The sequence below is a fragment of the Myotis yumanensis genome, unplaced genomic scaffold (genome assembly GCF_028538775.1).
Source record: "Myotis yumanensis isolate MYYU_CA2020_CCGP unplaced genomic scaffold, mMyoYum1.0.hap1 SCAF_18, whole genome shotgun sequence".
NCBI lineage: Eukaryota > Metazoa > Chordata > Mammalia > Chiroptera > Vespertilionidae > Myotis > Myotis yumanensis.
Genome location: NW_027223769.1, coordinates 21,691,378 through 21,711,161, shown reverse-complemented (window position 1 = coordinate 21,711,161; position 19,784 = coordinate 21,691,378). Strand labels below are relative to the sequence as shown.

Below are 19,784 nucleotides of genomic sequence, written 5' to 3'. Positions count from 1 at the left end.
AACTCCAGGGCTCCCCAACATTTCCAGGGCTGGGAGCGAGGGCTTCTGCTGCCAGCCTCCTCCTCCCAGCTTGGTGCCTCCAGGACTTGCTAGAGGCGGTCCATTCCTCTGGGAGCCCGCTTAGGGCTTTGGGGATGGGAATTCTGGATGTGGACTGGACAGTGGGGAGAAGGGTCTGAGTAGGCACATCACCTTACTTGGTGAGGCCTCATGGGGCCATGAGCAGAAGCATGGTCGGATGAAGGCTACACGAGGTCCCCGAAAGTGCAGGACAGGCACAGGGCCCTGATTGCTTGATGGTACTGGCAATGGGGTGACCAGACCTCCCCAGGTTTAGCCCTGAAAGCTGAGTCCTGGGAACACCCCCAGGGCAAACTGTGAGAGATGTTCACCCAGAAAACCTTCTGGTCTGTGTAGATGAGAGTCCCCTTTATCACTAGGCTGTCTTCCATAGGTAGAAGGTTTTTCTTAAGTAGTTAATTCTTCAGCCAGTTTATCTTCAAGTAAATAAATATCCCATGTTCTGACACACTTCCCATCAGTACTCCCTTGCTTGTCTTTAAATTCAATGGCAAGCTTACAATTCTCTTATCAGCAAATGGTCAACCTGGCTGCAGCACCCCACTGCGGAGGAGCAGTCTGCTCGGGGAGCCTGGGTGCATCTCCATTCTCTGTCGGTCTCGGAGCCACTGTCACTGTGAGAGAGGGGGTGGCTCCTGAACTTGCAGCACTCGATGTACACCACGCCAAACTCCACTGTCTGCCTGTCATTTTTTTGCTCTTTTCTATTCCCCCCTCAAATAAATGCGTGTTTTTCAAAAAGTCAGGCTGCATCGTAGCCAGCTTTTATCATTTATAAATGATCAATTTTTAATCTGGGTTCTCCAGATTAATTTCTGTATATTCCCCTATGCAATCTTTGTGCTATTGACTAATCCACTGTATGGCACAAGCTAGAGATACCAAACTGCGTGCAGAATTCACACATTCCTGCTTGTGTAGATCAAACGTTATCCACCCACTGAACTGGCTGCATCACCAGGAAGTCAAACCTGACATCTCACTCTGGCACAGTGACATTCAGTGATAATTTATCTGTCACCCTCCGAGGTGCTTTCACATGCTGACTGCCTCTACTAATGGATCCATCCATTAACTCAGCATTAAGTATTCCCCAGAAATCTTCATAGATTAGAACTTTCGTTTCAGACGGGTTCAGTGCTACACTTCTCTCTGCTGTTGCGTTACATGAACTTGTGATACCTGTTATTACAGAATAATGAGACGAACCTGCCTTGAACCTTTCTTTGTTCTTAGCATCTCTTGCTATTAAACACGGTGGCTAGGACTATAAAAGGCCTTGTGATAAGAGGGTGTGCTTTCTGTAAAGTTCCATGACCTTCCCTTGTGACTGCAAGTTTTCTTAGTTTTGTTTCCTACAGGCATCTTGCGTAATTTATTTTATCCTGAAATAGTTTGAAATGTGTCAAGAAACACCACCTGGAGAAAAGGAGATTAGCAGAGCTGTTTATATTCCTGGCATATTGTGGTTGCCCCAAATATTATTGAACTATTATCCTCTCCGTTTTTATTTTAACATCCTTAATTGCTTAATAAGTCATTGAGAAAACATATAGAGATACGGTATCCATATCCTACACCACAGAGGTAATTTAAACACTGCAAATATAGTGCTATGCACTATAAATTGATATTCAAAGAGCTTTCATTACCTTTTCTTGATCAATTAAATTTGAAACTTCACTGTCTCCATTGGTTAAAATACAGCATTTCAATGTGTCTGATAACAGTTTTGAATATGAATCTGGCCTTGAATTGCCATATAAATGCATTTTGTTAGGAAAACAAAGCATTAAGGGTAAGTATCCTCAGTCACAGTATTTAATGATACTGTAAATTCCCAGGTAGAAAGCTAGCTTGGATTGTACCGAATTAGGAAGTTGCTGATTCATTTCTTATTCTTTGAAATTATAACAGTGGTTGACAACCATAACGGCAAAGAAAGATTAATGAAAGATGCATAAGTATAATATATGTGTTCATACTCCATAAAATTATTTATTTCACTTGGGTAGACAAACACTTAGAACATTATTAAATTCCAGACAATAATGGTCAATATTATAGTTCTTTATTATTTAAATAATTAGTAACAGGTCTTAGATAAATATTAGAAAAAGTCAATATAAAAGAACATTCTTTTATGAGGCAAAGAATAAATAAAATCCAATTGTGAAATGGTTTTGACATTAAGCCGTTATGATTTATTAAAATGCATGTATATTTGGCTCTTGTATGCATATTAAAATAAAGCATTTAATTATTTTATTTGGTATTTTATTTTAAGTTAATATAACTTCTTTTCCAAATAGGTAGCTTTAAATGCAAAGGTATTTCACTGTTATTGATGTATTTATCTTTTCTTTCTACAGTGCACATTTTTATCCTTTCTACTCTTTTTGTGTTCCAAAAGGCTAAGTTCCAGGCTTTAAATTATATACAATTTAATACTGCTGACTAACGGGTTCTGGAGCTAATACATGCATAATTTTAAAATTTGAATCAAGTCAGTATTCTTGCACATAATTATTATAACAGTAGTAATTTCCTATGAATCCTATGCTAATAAAGATAAATACATTGTATGAATTGAAATTTGTAAGTGAGATCAAACTAGTGATAACTGCAATGGGCTTTTCTCCCTCTTTTAATAAAATAATCAATTGCCTGTTTTATTTTTTAATGAAGTATTCTATGACACTGAATTTTTACTCATTTTGGTGTATCTCGTTTTACTTGGTTTTGTTTCTATCAGGTTGTCCGGACAACAGCTTTGGATCCAAATGTAAAAATCCCCTTGGTGGATTTCAGGGATGCATGAGACGCATTTCTATCAGCAACAAAGTGGTAGATCTGATTTCAGTTCAGCAGGGGACCCTGGGGAACTTCAGTGACCTTCAGATAGACTCCTGTGGAATCACAGACAGGTCAGACCATCTCACTCCTATTCTTATCTGTCCATTGTCAAATGTTTGGTGGCAGATTAAAATTTATATAGAACACAAACATTTTGTTCTTTCCTCTTTTTCACCATCATCTTTTCCATGGGAAATAGATTATTATGTTCACTTTAGAAATAAGAAAAAAATAAACTTTTAGTTTTATACTTCATATTTGCAATGGTAAAATTTAGATAGAAAACATGTGACCATGTTGTTTATAAGGACACATGCTACCAGTTCACAAAAGATAATGTTGATGCTGCTATAATTTTAGGTGGCTACAAATGTATAAAAATATATCATTAAACTCAATAGCTCAGGACACCCTAACAATTACTTTGATCGTACCAAGAAATCGGAGACCTGTTTGGTCAGTTATCAACCTGCCTCTTGCTCCCTGATAGCTGAGGAGTGTTTTCACAGGCACAGAAATGGAAGTGGTTGCTATGCTCCTCATGTACCTTCAAAAAACCACTACTGTCTTATCTGCAGGGAATCTGAGAAGGAACCTGCCCCATGGGAGAGTCTGGAGCTGTAGTGTAGATCAAAGTATAAGGCTAACCCAGTAGTTTCAGTAGGACTCCAGTACAGGGCATGGTGGTGCAAGATTTTGGAGTTAATTGCAGAGGACAAGCAACTTTTGAATGATGACTGATAGTTAATAATTTTCAAGTATCTTTAGGCATGTCCAACCTTACCCAAAGAATCTTTTCAGTCATGCTTTAATAGTAAGGCTGCTAACTCTAGTTATTGAGTTCAATGGAATGTTACGACCATTACAGATTTAAAAGAATTAAACCATGTGAGAAACTTAGCCCCTGTCCTGTAGTAGGGTATAGTATAAATTTTGAGTAAATTCTGAATTTTAAAAATAACTTTTTATTTGTACGAAACATTTTATCAACACAAACACTTATCTATTTCTATCTGACAGACAATTTAGTCTACCAATGTCTATGGGTCCTGTTTTGAACACTATACATATTGTTATGTCTATAAAAAGAATTTTAATCTTATTTAACAATGCAGTAGAAGGGTACCATTTCTTTTCCATGAATACACATTTAGTTATTTAACCCAGTTTGTAGGTAAAAAGTCTTTCAATAATGAAAGGTGATATGTAAAGGGAGAATTTACACAATGAACCTCAATGGCTTGACTTGGGGCTTAAATGACAGTGAGCTTTTGCATGGTCACAACCACATCAGCTCTGGACCCTTAATCCCAATTTTGAGGAGGACATACAGCAAGGCTCCCTGGATCTGCTCCCTGGAGGTGGGGTTCACCCACAGTCAGGGAGCCCCCGCCTCTAATGGGTAACAGCCATCAGGGACCAGGGGGAGGTTTGGTCGCTCACCCATGAATGATAGTCCTGTTGACTGGCTCAGACTGCAGACAGTTCTTTGGGTATAAGCAGATCCATGCTTCTCCTGGGTGGTGGCTCCGGACCTGCCATTTACACCTGAACCCCAGCTGCCTGCTTTCTGGAGGTCAGACTCAGAAACAGAGTACAATTGGAGACTATATGCTTCCAATATCACACCCTAAAAGGGCTTCAGAAATAGCAAACTATGCAGAGGTCTTGACTACGCTTTTTTTTTTTTGAGAAATACTTTAGGGTCAGGGGAACCCTAGCAATCTTAGAAAAATAGCAAAAATAAAAGTAACTTTTACATTTGTATACCTTTTACATTCCCAAATGTATCATTCTCTTATACTCATAAGAAATATATATATAACCATCCTTTAGTATCCATGGGAGGATTGGTTCCATTACCTCTGCAGGTACAAAATCTGCGGATACTCAAGTTCCTTACATACAATGGCATGGTGTTTATATATAACCTATGCGATTCTCCCCTATGCTTTAAATCATCTCTGCATTACTTATAATAGCTAATACTATGTAAATGCTATGTAAAATAGCTGGTATATTGTATAATTTAGGGTATGATGACAAGAAAGAAAGTCTGTACATGGTCAATACAGATGCAACCATTGTAGGCCTAACTACCTACCTAGTACATGTCAGCAGCAAAGTAACTTCCCCGCCTGAATATTTTCCATCCCTGTTGGTTGAATCCACAGATGCAGAACTGTTAGATACAGAGGGCTGATTCTAGTAATTTATTTTGGTCTTACATGCTATACCTATTGACATAGCTTCCAAAGCATTATTAAGTAGAGTCTTTTAAAAATAAATCTGTATACTAGCTCTATGCTAAGCACTTAGCATGAATTACTATTTATTTATTTATTATTTTAGAAGTTTTATTGAAATAGGAAAGGGAGAAACTGGAAAGGAATACAGGAGAAAGAAAGGTAATTTGGCAAAGTGTCAGAAATATTTTCCAGAATCTTTCAAATAGGCATCTAGATTCTAAGTCTTTAACTATCTCTAAGGAGCGGTCGAGATGAGAAATAAGAATAAATGTTTGGAAACAATGAATGCAAGACATGATTATTTTTTAATTGTAAAATACAAGGTGTAATGAAGTCAATAAAATCATTCATATCCTCATTGCCAGCCATTCATTGTTATACAAATTTTTACATAATTACCTTCACATACACACACAATAAAAAACAAAATGCAGGATAAAAAAGCTATTCCTATTCCAGTAATTGTCTATATTAATATGTATTCATTTATCATAAATGCATCTACAATTACTTGAAAGAGTATTATATATATCTGTGAGTATTTTATTCAATTCACAGCTAAGTCTCAATGATTTTATAAATTTATATGTGTTTAACGTAACTTCTCCCTGAATTTAAACTTGTATGTGTGTGAATGTCTCTGTGTAAAGAAGGTGTGTGTGCATAAAGGTATGGGAATGTGTATGGGAATGACCTTATAACAGTGTGTGAGCGTGTATGGATGGTGTGGACCTGTGTGCGTGTGTGCGTGTGTGTGTACATGTGTATGCGTTAATGTGTGAATATTGTGTGGGTATTTGTGTAAGGATATAAGGAGCTTTTGGGTATGCCAGTGACTTTATGAATGTGTATGTATGTGTGAGACTGTGCAGTGACTATGTTCTAAAATTAATTTTAAATTAATTAATATGTATTTAAATTAAGCCTCATAAAAACCCTTAGAACCTGTCCTTAATTGTATTTATTTCTTACAAATATGGGCTCAGATGCTCAGAGAGGTGGCTAAGATGGCATGGCTGGGAGGCAGAGCCCAGGACCAACTCTGAGCCTTCTGGTTCTGGGAAAGTCCCTCTGAACTGTCTACCTGCCAGGCCGTACACCCGTCTCCGTGCACATTAACATGCATTGTGGTTAATGTGTAGTTGATGTATAATAAATGCAAAATTTAATGGTTTAATAAATTGCAATGAAAAACAAACAGAAACATTAAAATATATTTAACAATTTGATAGGAATTAAAACAATGTTGCTTTTTTTTACTGTAATTAAGTTGGATCAAATCTATGCATAATGCTGTACATACATTTATATATGTGCTCATGCTCACGTACGCACATGTGCTCATCACACACATATCCCAAAGCTCCCTACCGTGCACAACCCTTATGTCCACATGCTCCTTATACATACATTCACATACCTCCTCACACATTAACCCATACACACACACACACACTCATATACAAGTACACTATCTCTTGCACACACAATCTTTACACACTCACTTATAAACTCATAAGATCATTCCCACACTTACTATACTCACACATTTTCCTTATACACACTCACACATAAACACACCCACACTTGTCCACAAACCCTCCCCTTGTCCGCTGTGGAAATGCAGGGGAGGTGGCCCTACACCCAGGGAATCTGGGTAGGGATGATCGAGGGGAGAGGGCAGAACTGCAGAGGGAGCTGTGTCCATGTCCCCATTACCATGTCCCCATGTCTTGGCAGAAACCCAACTGGGCTGGGGCAGTGGGTGACAGTTGTTAGGGAATAAATACTAACTGAATCACTTGGACCTAAAGCACTTATTAAACAAAAGAATTAGGTATATTTTGACATCATCTTTTTAAGAATATCTGCTGGTTGAGGAAGGCCACCATTGACTTCAGGTGGTTACCATTATTGTAGGACCCATAGGCATCTACCTATTCAATTTTCCTAAATGTGATCATGTTATATAGATTTTTACTTCAATATCCTTATTTCTAGCCATGTTTTACATTGTATCAAAGTGTTTTGACATTTTTTTGGAATAGACAGGGAATCAGGTTAAACCAAAACTGTACACATCACTTCAGTTTGGGGAATGTTGATGTATGTACATAGTTTGTTCAAGTTCACCATCAAGGTAGGTAATGATGGAAAAGTCTAAGGAAAACACTAAAGAAAATGGGTTCATGGGTTGTTTTACTTTGTACTGGAATGATTGGTGAAGAGAAAAGTGTGCAACACAATTGTTTAGAACTTTTACTGAGAAACATTACTTCACTAAACAATGTGATTTGCAATAGATTACAACTAATAGCCAAACAGAACTACTATATGATGAATTGAAATAAAATCCACAATCCAGTGTTTCACTTTGTAGTTAAAAAATGTGAAAAGTCACATCTGACTAACAATCACGGAATATGGATCTGAATCTTTTTGTAGCAGATAAGTTAGAAATAACACATGCATGACAATAATTAAAGATTCAGTCTTTAGAAATTTAGCTTGGCAGCTTATGTCTGCCCCCCTTTAAAATACGGTTTGAGGTCTGTTAAAGAATAGATTGCTTTGTCCTTCTGATGACCAGATAGGATTGTTATTGTTTTAATTTTCAAAAATGTTCCTCTTCTGGGTTGTTACTGATTTGAAATGCTTCAGGTATTAAACACATAGCAAAATATTCTTTGAATGGATTCCCGTGAATCTATAAAAATGCTAAAATATATGTAAACTTAATTGGCAGGGAAAATACTCATATATTTTTTAATTTTTAGAAGACAGGTTGTAAAATAACATGAATGTTATGATTATACACAAATATACATACACATAAATAATGCATATATACACACAAACATGTATGTTTACAGTGGTAATTTTTATGCATTGAGATTGTAAATGATATTTCTTTTCTAGTGTTTCCTGAATTGTTTGATTTCTATACATTGGACATCTACTTTTTATCAAGAATAATCAATAATGTTATTTTTAGTTAAAGTTGGAAAAATCCTGTAAGCAAAATTTGCATCCTCAGTTTTAATAAATAAGATGGCAGAAAGGCCATCCTAAATACATTCTTGGCAGGTTTTGTGGTTAATTTATTTTTTAAATCTGGCATGAATGAGAACATTTAAAGCCTTGGACACAATGTATCATTCAGTAGTTTTTTTTCACTGTATCCTAAGCCAAAAGATATACCTACTACTTTCACTTAAAAAGCATTTTGGGCCCAAACAACTTTATTAGTGTTTCTGTCCTAACAATTTATTAACTCTTTGAAAAAGTCACTTATATACATATATATTTTAATATTTTTCTTTTTAATTAAAAATGTTTAATTGAAAATAATGGATTACTTGGTAATTGCACATGTTTACTATTGGGTACTATACAGATTTTCAAAGCCTGGGATCAGATCAGACACTGCCGCTCTCATGCCTTGTTCACTATTGATTTCATGTGATTCTTATTTTTCATCAACTACTAAAGGTTCAGCTTCTCAAAGAGAGGGTGTCATTAAAGGAATGTCATTAGTATCTAATATTGAAAGTGAACTGCCTCGAGCAGTAAGTCACTGGGTATTTGATAGATGCTGAGTGCGCCTGTCTTTTTCTTTTTTTAAAAAAATCTTTATCATTGAAAGTATTACCTGTCCCCTTTTTTCCCCATTGACCTCTCCCATCCCGCCCCCACTGCCCACCCCAGGCCTTCACCACCCTTTTGTCTGTGTCCACGGGTTATGCATATATGCATACAAGGTCTTTGGTTGATCTCTTCCCACCCACCCACCCTCCCCCACCTTCCCTCTGTGGTTTGACAGTCTGTTCAATGCTTCTATGTATGCCTGTCTTTCTCTTGAACATTTAAATATCCTGGGAGCCCCTGAACAGTGCTTGGAATCTGTTTATACCATATACCTTCCACATTCCCGAATGTAGACACAAGTGAATAAAGATGTCCCTCCCTCCTACTTCCTTCTCTCTTTTCTTCATTTTCTCTTCATTTACATAATCAGTGTAGTAAATCAGTATGATTAAATGTTATTTTATGTAAGCTGTTGATATTTCTGGCAACATATTGAATTGGTTATAATGTTACTTAGGCAAAGAGAAAGGGCTCGATAGAATAAGACATGTTGAAACGTAAGCAGCCACAACTGCCCGAGAATTGGTTGAAATTTGATGAATTCATTGACCTAAGGTTGAGTTCTGGGATTAACGTGCTTTAATGACAGACAGAGTAACCATTAGTCATGTTAAATTTACTCTTCATGTTACAGTCGACATTCTCCTTTCACAGGACCATGGACATGTGATCAGTGTTCTCTACCTCAGAGTGAAAAATAGTGACTGTGTCTGCACTCCTTTTAGGTGTTTGCCCAACTACTGTGAACACGGTGGGGAGTGCTCCCAATCCTGGAACACCTTTCATTGCAACTGTGCCAACACGGGTTACACAGGAGCCACCTGCCACAACTGTAAGCCGGACACACCTCTTCTTCTTGCCTCTGTTCTGATTTCCTTGTTCCATCTCCCTTTTCATTGCTGTGTGAATATATGCCCATGTACGTGCGACCGTGTATTGGAAGGCACACACCCAGGTCTTAGCATCCAGTTGATTTCTAGTTGTCCCAAATCATTTAATTCTGATTGCCACCTTAGTAAGTGGCTACTATTATTATCCCTAATTTACTCCTGAGGTTACAGGGAGAGATTAATAACCTTACCTGAGGCATCTTAAAGAGTTTGAGCCACAGTGTGGATGTGAACGCCTGCCTGGGATCACAACCAATACTCTTTTTCTATATCATAAGCCATGCATTTGTTCTGATGAAATGTTTGTGTGGGTTGTAAGACTCATGCCATTCTGTCATCCAGTTTTTTGATTCATATGATGAGACCCAAGGGCATTATTCACAGTCACCAGCCTCACCCGTCTTGGTCTCTTCACTGGGCACTGTTTTGGACTCCGGCCAGAGTTGAGATCGGAAGCCTGGGCTTCCAGCCCTGGGGGCTCTGCAAGGGGCTGCTCAGAGGTCATGCTCAGGGCTACAGCCGGGGCGTTCCTGGGCATCGCCTTACCGAGGCTTTCTAAGATCTAAGATCATGAAGAATGCTTGCTGTCCCTGAAGTCACATCTCACTGTAACCAGAGGCCAAAATTCTCGACCCAACTCACCCAGCTAGTGAAGGGACAGTCTGTGTTAATTTTCATATCCTCCATCATCCCTGGTAGTAACTAACTCAACACAGAAAGTCAAGTGAATGTATTTTGATGGACTCATTATTTGTCTTTAATTATTATCAGTGACTGAGTTTATTATTATTATTATTATTATTTTTATTGATTTCAAAGAGGGAGAGAAACATCAACGATGAGAGAATCATTGATCAGCTGCCTTTTATACACCTCCTATTGGGAATCAAGCTTACAACCCAGGCATGTGCCCTGACCGGGAATAGAACCGTGACCTTCTGCTTCATAGGTTGACACTCAACCACTGAGTCACTCCAGCCAGGCATCAGTGACTGAATTTAAATATAAACCCAAACAGCTCTGAGGATAAAAGCCAGATGATAAACAAATAAGATATTTTCATCTGTGGCCCACAATTTGACCCAATTATTGAGTTATTAGGTTCTTGAGCAAATAGTCTAAATGAAGGTTTGTTTTTTTAGTGTTTTTTGTTTTGTTTTTTGCCAATAACCATTCTGAGAAATGGGGGCAGGATGACAAGTTGTTTACTGGTTATTGTGAAGCCATCACTGTCTTTAGCATGAGTAGAAGGAGAGGAAGGAATAGAGTCTTTTAAAACATCTTATTAGAAAATATGACTGGAAAGCAATCCATGCTTCTATTTTCGTCTGTGTAATACATAATAGGAAAAAATAAAACCATCAGACTGTGGAGGAATGAAGAAGTAATTTTGCATGATTATCTGAAATTTTGTAACACTGAGCAAATTAGTTACATTATTTCATATTGTCTAAAACTCATTAACATAATTTTCAAAAATTTAGAATAGATCAGGGAAGGACATTCAGAGGATGATTTATTTCTCATTTCACAGACTAAGAAGCTTGATGGAAATTATCAGTACATTTGGCCAAGTGTTCAGTGAGATTGTACGATATATACAGGTGTTAATATCAAACCTTGTACAAGGAAACTATATAATCGTATAATGAAAAACATCCTATTATGGATCAAAATACATTGCATCCACTTGGGGACATATTTCATATAAATATTTCTTCTGCTTTGAATTTTAATTATCTTGATTTCTCATTACAGAGTATTATAGAAAGTTTCTTTTGTAAATTATTTCTTAAATTATTGTTGAGGAGCTTTATAAATCATATTTGTTTTATAAGATAGGATTTTATCTGTAGATAATTTTCTGTGAGAAAGGAGAATAGTTACAACATTATTTGAAACTTTTCTATTGCTGTGGCTATCAGCAGATGTTTTAAGGAGATTACACTATTGTACTTCAGATATTAGGTTATTATGGATGTTGAAAGATCCATTTGGATGGATGTCTAAAATTATACTTATAAGTGTTTTAACATTTAAAACAACTACTTTCTCTTTTGTGCTCTACCTAATATAAAAATAAACTGAATTTTCATTTTGACTGAGTATTCTCATATTCCTTTAGTGATAAAAAAAAGTCATAAAATACAGCCTCATTTTCCTTTTTTTCTATCTAACCTGCTTTCATCCATACCAGTTCTTTTAAAAAAGAATGAATTTTGTTTTAAAGTATGTTTTACCTTTTCTTCGGGTCAGTAATATACTTATCATTCTATTCCATTTATGATGATCCATCTTTTTACAGCTATCTATGAGCAGTCATGTGAAGCCTATAAACACAGAGGAAATACTTCAGGGTTTTACTATATAGACTCAGATGGAAGTGGTCCCTTAGAACCATTTCTTCTCTATTGCAATATGACTGGTGAGTTAATCAGCTTTCATTTAATGGTAATATTTGCATGAATGCTTTAAACATAAAATTAAAATGAAGCAAGTAGAAAGTTGACCTAATTTGCAATTTGATTAAAATGTATGTTGTTCAGTAGAACTAACATAAATCTTTAAAAATAGTTTAATAATAATGATTTAAAATGTTGTCATTATTTTCTGTGTATGTGGTGTGTGTATAGAACATCTAATAATAAATGTATTTCATTAAGTCCCAAAATAAAAAGGATAGACTTTATTCTCTAAGAAATTGAAGCATGTAAAAGCCTTGAAAAATATTTACTTTTTAAATGTAGGTAAACATGAAGTTTATTCTTGAATTCCTTACTTACACATCCTATATAATAAAAGTGTAATATGCAAATTGACTGAACTGGAATGACTGGTTGCTATGATGTGCACTGACCACTAGGGGGCAGACACTCAATGTAGGAGCTGCTCCCTGATGGTCAGTGCACTCCCACAGGAGGAGCGCTGCTCACCCAGAAGCTGGGCTCACAGCTGGAGAGTGCAGAGGCAGTGGCAGTAGCCTCTCCCACCTGTAGGCAGGTGGTAAGGAGCAAGGGGTTCCAGACTGGGAGAGCCCCGGACTGTGAGAGGGATTCTGACTGATGATTTAGGTCCGATCTCCAGGGGGATTGGGCCTAAGCCAGCAGGCGGACATCCCCCAAGGGGTCCCAGACTGTGAGAGGGCGCAGGCTGGACTGAGGGGACTCCTGCTCCCTCCAGTGCACAAATCTCATGCACTGGGCCTCTAGCACTTAAATAAGAATGAATAGTCATGGAAATATATTTGATTAAATTCAACATCTGTTCATGATAAAAAAAAAGAAAAGAAATTACCAATAGAAGGAAATGTCCTTAATTTGTTAAAGACTACCCACAAAAATCCCAAAATATAAAACACAGTTTATGGTGAAATACTGAAAGCTTTACCCTGTTACCAGTATTCACATAAGGATGCCTGCTGTTACCACTGTTTTTCATGGTATTGGAGGCCCTAGTCGGTACAGTAAAGCAGGAAAAATAAATGAAAGAAGTGAGTGCTAGAAAGGAAGAGCTAAGATTCACATTATTTGTAGATGACCAGGTTATGTATTGAGACTAGTCTAAATAATCTACAGGTAAACTACTAAAATTTAGGATGATTATTGGATACCAGTAATATAAAAAATAATTGATTTCTGCACACCAGCAATAAGCAAATAGAAAATGAAATTTTAGATTTATTTTTAATAGCATAAAAATCTTGAATACATGGTAATAAATCTAATGAAAGACGTGCAAGGCTTCTACATAGATAAGTATGAAATGATCTTGAGATCAACTAAGATCCTAAATAAATGGAGAAATATATATAAAATTTTCATTGATTAGAAAACTCAATATGGTATAAATATCAATTTTTCCCAAGTAGTCATTGATTCTGTGCAAACCTACATTAAAATTCCAGCAGGCTGTTTGTTTGCTGGTTCTGTAAGTGTTTAGGTGAAAATGAGCAAGCAGTTTCTAAACTGTATCAACAGATTTAATGGAAATAGAGGATTCAAATTAATTTTGAAGAATAAAGTTGAAGAGCTCAACTGCCAGATATGAAGACATTATACTGATAGGCTAAATAAAGCAGTGTGTGATTGGCACAGGGATTAGCAGGCCAAATGGAAGGGATCAAGATTCCTTTACAACCAGTGGTGCTGGGGAAATTGTGTCTAAAGTTTTAAAAAGAATCTTGATTCCTTCATCATCAAACACAAAGGAATGGATTCTAGATGAAGTGGGCTATCCAATATAGTAGCTATTAGTAAACAAGTGCCTACTTAGATTCAGACCTAATTAAAATTAATAAAACTAAATGAACCGAAATTTTACAAATTTAAATCAATTCATTAAATTAAGATCACATTAAATGTCAGTTCCTCTGTCTCACTGCTCACATTTTAACTCTTCAATGGTCACCTACTTCAACATTTCAGAAAATTTCCTACGGATAATGCTGTGTCAGGAAGTTAGAGTTTTGTGGAGCAAGACAACAGAAAAAGGCGATGTGAAATGGAAGGGTTTGGAAAGGTGGACTTACTCCTTAAACCAGGCAGCGAATATCGGGGATAAGAGTCTTTCAGGCGGTGGAAAGAGCAACTGCTGAGTCCTGAAAGGGGTGATGTTCCCAGGCGTGTTCAGAAACCAGCGAGTCCCACGTGGCTGGACTATGGCGCGTAACCGAGTGGTTGAGGAGGAGAGTAGAAGAACCGGCTTGGGTGGGGCAGGAGGCGAAGAATCATGGGGTCCAGACAATTTTGTAAGGTCTCTGGTCTTACTCTGAATGAGATGAGAAATTGGAGGGTTTTAAGCAATGGTGGATGAAATCTGATTTCCTCTAATAGGATTATAATTGCTCCTATGTTGGGAAATGCCTCTTCAGGAGCAGGGTGGAAAGAAATATATATGCGCCATGGGTTACACACATACTATAAAATATATACAGGTGTTGTCAAAACCCCTATTTCTTCCTATACAAGTCAATATCTGCCTGTCTATCTATCAAAAGAGTTAGGAAACCTGTTTGGAGATAGTTTAAGAAATGCAGGAATACAGGCAAGAGCAGGTGATGGAGGCTTACGCTGGATAACAACGAGGCAGATAAGGGAGGAGGTGCCATTTTCTCTTCGTACGTGTGAAGTGTGGGAACACAAAAGAAGCGAAAAACAACACCACATTTGAGTTGCCATAATTTGGGATGTGGTCAGAAAAAGTTTAAGGGGAAACTCGGGAACTCAGTGCCACACATTTGAGTTTGAGATTCTGTCACACGTTCAGATGAAACACAGAGAAAGCGGTTGAGCAGGGGGCCACAGTTCCTTTGTATTGATGTGTGGTTCTAAAAACTGCAGATGGAGGTAAACCTGGGAAACAGATTTGGGGTGACATTACTCTAGAATGTGTCTAGAGATTTTTTTTCATATAATGCAAACAGGTGGCATCTATTTACTCAGACAAACACTGGAGACACTGTCTGTTGTGGCCCATTCTGGCTGCTCTAACAAAGTTCCAGACCGGGTAGCCTATCTATATGTATAAAAGGCTAATATGCAAAGTGTCCCCTTAGGAGTTCGACCAGAAGACCCGGAATTTGATCGCTTGCTATGACGTGCGCTGACCACCAGGAGGCAGCATAGAATGAAGGAAGGCCCCGATTGGCCCTGATCACCGGCCAGGCCTAGGGACCCTACCTGTTAACAAATTTCATGCACCGGGCCTCTAGTAAACAACAGAAATTTATTGCTTACAGTTTTGAAGACTAGAGAGTTCAAGGTTATGGTGACAGAATAGTCGGGTGAGGGTCCTCCACTGGTAGCTCACTTCTTAATACCTTTAACCATTACAACCTAAAAAAAGAAAAATACAGACAATCTCTTTTGTATGGACACTTCCCTAAACTATGTTAAAGATTGAAAATTCTTTCCTTAACTTGGGGTGGTGATCACACAACACAGCATATAGATGATGTGTTGTGGAATTGTGCACCTGAAACCTGTATCATTTTGTTAACCAGTGTCACCCCGATAAATTCAATTAAAAAAAAATTCTTTCCAAACAGAGTATTCTAACTATAATTTTAAAATAATTGGCCAGGCCAATAGGAATCCAAGTATCTGACACTATAGAAATATAGGGGTCCTTTTTCGCTCTACTAAAGCCACTGCTTTATCTAAAATGAAATAGTTTTATATTCAAGAAGTTCCTCATCAAACATTGCATGCGGACAGTTGTTTCAGTGGGGAAAAAATGATGAGGGCTAGAGCAGTGGCTTTCACACTCTTGTGAAAATGACAGTTGGGTGGCTTGCAGTCACCCTTGCCCGCTGCACAGCTACCGAGCCTCCTGGCTTTAGTTTCACTGAGTCAGGGAGTTTAGACCGAGGCCTGGGTCGCTGCTTCATTAACAAGCTCCCCGGGTGATTGTGAGATACGGGCGCCTAAGACCTTCCAGTGAGAGCTGGACGGTATAGTTCTCATAAAGACATTGTTTTTCCTTCAGGGATTTCCATCACAAAGGCCTTCTTAATAGCCGTGAGAGTTAATAACTAACTGATGATTCAGATGCAGCCTAGCTGACACCGTTTTGTTTTGCTCCGGTGTGTTTTCCTGCCTCCTCGCCCGCTTCCTGGGCGCAGCGCTTTCTACCTGCTCTCGCGGTCCACATCGCATCCATCACCCTCAGTCATTAGTGTGAAGGAACACGCGCTCTGCAACTGTGTTGCTTAAACAGCATGTTTTCCCTCCACACTGTTATCACGCTAAAAAATAGCAGCCAGCCCCAGATAAATCAAGCTCTTAATTATTCAGTTGCTTTACATACAATTTATATTATTGGAACTCTCCTCAGGGAGAGACACCAGTAGACCCAAACTGCCTTTCCCATTTTTTTTTAAGTGTATTTATTAAAGTTAATAGATTTTCTGCCTATTTCAGCTACCTCTTCTGACTCATTTCTCTGTGTCTCCTTAGCTGAAGGACTCTCTTTGCAGTGGGTAAAGGATACTTAAAAAAAATAAATAAATAAAACCATGGCTCTTAGACATAAAAATAAAAGCTAAAAAACACATTTTAAAGTTTTTGTGTAACACGTTACCAATGAGGAAACTGGTAAGATGTTACAGCCATTTAAAACGGGAACTCCAAAGAACAGACACACATGTACATACCAGGAATAGTGAAATGAATGTGCAAATGGAGACAAAACTGGCTTCTGCCGCCGTGGAGGCGGGCAGCCATCGGAACATCTCCACCAGGTAGAGTTTCCTTGTCTGTAGACAGGAACTATGTATGAGGAAACTTGCTTTCTAAGAAAAATAATCTGAATGCTTGGGTTAGAGGATAATTAACTGTTACTATGGCATGGAAGTTAGAGATAGTGAATTTCTCTGGCGAGTTTTCAAGGCTTCTCTCCCCCAGCAGCATTTGCTTACATTCTGAGAGTGATACAAACACATGGACTTGGGCCCCTCCCCTTCCTCACTTTATGGAGCGGAGAAGAGGTGCCAGCCATCCTCTGAGCTTCACGTCTCAGAATTTTGGGGTTCCTCTCTTGTGCAACTTTAACACATGCAGGGGCATCTGGCACTCACTGTGTGGGCTCATGGAAAATTGGGGTGTCAAGAATGGATGCTGCTAAGGCTTTGCAAGCAAAAGGTCCCGGATCCAGAGAACTCCTGTGCCTGTTAGTATATATCTATGCCTTTATCATCGTTAACTAAATCCATATATAGATAGATGAACATAGATAGATATAATTTGCATATGGGGCAGGGTAACTTGCGTAACATCTCATACCCTTCACAACTTCGGGCTTCACGTTATTTTGTAGTTCTCAGTTACCTACAGATTAGTTATGAAACCTAAAGGGCAATGGAAGTCTCAGAGCCACCATAGAATCAGATCAGGCCACCGGGAAGGTTGTCCTCCCGTCTAGACAATGCATTGTTTATATTCATTCCTTAGTTCATGTCCTCATTTCTTTAATGTCTTCTTCTGCATGTTGTGCCAAGCCCCGGTGCTGTGTGTTGGAGACACTGTGGTTAGCAAATCAGAAACTATCCCTCTTCTCTTAGAGCTCACAGCTGAGTCGAAAAGACCAACACAGTAAGTCAGGAAGTACTGAATTGCAAATTGTGACGGGATCGATGTCTTTTCCAGCTGTAATTTCTAAACAGGTGTATGTAGAAACATCAGTTAACACACTCATGTCTGAAAGCGCAGTAACCAGGCTGTAAATTAATAGCTCCAAGAGGTTCCCTGTTAGTTAAGACGGGGAACATGGCTGCTGGATTCCCTCTCCATTGCTCCGAATCCATTGTGATGAGTTCATTGTCTCTGCCATGCCCTGGAAATCTAGATTGTTTGGGTAACGTCCTGCGTTGTAGCACTTTTTATTAGAAACTAAAACCTCTGACAGGAACGATCATAATGTTGAAATGATAGAATTCAAAAGGAAATACTGATAGGAGCTGCTCTGTAATGGTTGTCTTGTGCTCAGGCCTTGAATCTCTGGCAGCGACTTAAAAGCCCATTCGAATCGTGTTAATTGTGACCCAGTGAGTGCTAAACTATGGGGCAGTCCTTCTCAGTGTGACCCAAAGGCTTAGCGACACAGGTTTCAGGCAGGTTTACTGTCCTGGCCCCTGGGCAGGGGCTCAGCGCAGCTGAGCTTCTTCCTGTGCGCCTTTGATTTACCACGAGACAAGATGAATCGTTCTTCTACAGTAACAGCAGAGTCCAGCAGAGGCGAGGCTGGCAGATTTGCCTCGTTAAAATTATAGAACGTCAGACCTACCCCACTGCGACTGTATTTTCCAAATCTGGAGATGGAGGCTCAGGTTTCCCCCGACTTTCTTAGGGCACAGATCCCTGCCAAGTCTGCCACTCACTGTGCTGCTGCCTGGCCATCCATAGTTAATTTCATTAGCTTACATAGCCTGTCCTCCTCAACGGAAGTGTGTTACTGAGAAAGCTCTCTAGTGAGCTGAGGTGCAAGGCAGAAATAAAAGTAACAGCTATTGTTTCAGGGGAAAATAATGATCCACACACAGATGGCAGGAAGGCTGTCAAATTTGTGTCCAATGTCATTTATTTAGCAGGCTTCTCTGTTCAAACTTCTGATGACTAGGGGAGGGCTGGGGTGACGTTTCTCAAAGTATACTTCCTTATCTTGGTTTGATTGTTGAACCATGTGAATATGAATATGTTAGCTAAAAAGGCGGGGGGGGGGGGGGCAGTGAATGCTATCCACTGCTTTTCTCTAATTTGGACTATTTCTCTGAGTACAGAAAGATATGCGACTTACCAGCACATACATGCCAGGGTTTTGACAACTTCCAATCTGTTTCTTACCTATTAAATCAGAGAACTTTTGATTAATCTGTTCCTGTGCCTGCATATATCACAGTGAATATAATATGAAGTCTTGCTGGAAAAGTCGAAGGATAGATGCATTATGCCTATCTTCTGTTATAAACAATGGAGGGATTTTTATTTCCTCTAAATACTTCTGCTAATCAGTATGATGGAAGTGTTTGCAGACTTTGTCAGGTGTTAATAGTGATAACTCTACTATTTGTTGTGTTAGTTGAGTTGCTGGTGCTGAATAAGTTGTGTTCAGTTCAAAGGAGTAACTTCCTGTTGCATTGCATAATAATGCAGATCACATGATACCAAATGAATATGTCAAACTTGAGTTATAACGAAATAGACGTGTACTCATAATTGAATGCTGTCTGAGGAGAGAGATATATCAAGCCATAACATTTCGATTTTTTTTTTTTTTTTGCAGGTAACATGAATAATTTTTAAAGGCTACAAAAGTCATTGCTTACATTGTGTAATTCAAAATATTTTACAAATTCTGAGATGTGCTTTTGTTCACATTGTAACATCTCTGAATTCTGGGTGTATCTACACTCCATACTGTTTTACAATTATAATAGGTAGTCTTTTTTTTCTTTCCTGAAGGAAAATAAAATGATGATGCATCTTTAAAAAGTAGAACACCAGATTTGATTAAATGAAATATACCACAGAAATTTAATATTTTTCACCATAAATATTATCTGGCT

At 38.3% G+C, this 19,784-nt stretch overlaps 1 protein-coding gene across 1 annotated transcript in view; it reads left to right on the top strand.

Annotated features, from left to right (window-relative positions):
- CNTNAP4 (contactin associated protein family member 4) overlaps positions 1–19,784 on the top strand; it is a 239,836-nt gene that overhangs the window by 161,768 nt on the left and 58,284 nt on the right. Inside the window, exons 10-12 of the mRNA XM_070398223.1 lie at positions 2,837–3,008; positions 9,560–9,666; positions 12,030–12,149. Of these exons, the coding sequence (XP_070254324.1) occupies positions 2,837–3,008; positions 9,560–9,666; positions 12,030–12,149 (399 nt within the window). The remainder of the gene's footprint in view (positions 1–2,836; positions 3,009–9,559; positions 9,667–12,029; positions 12,150–19,784) is intronic.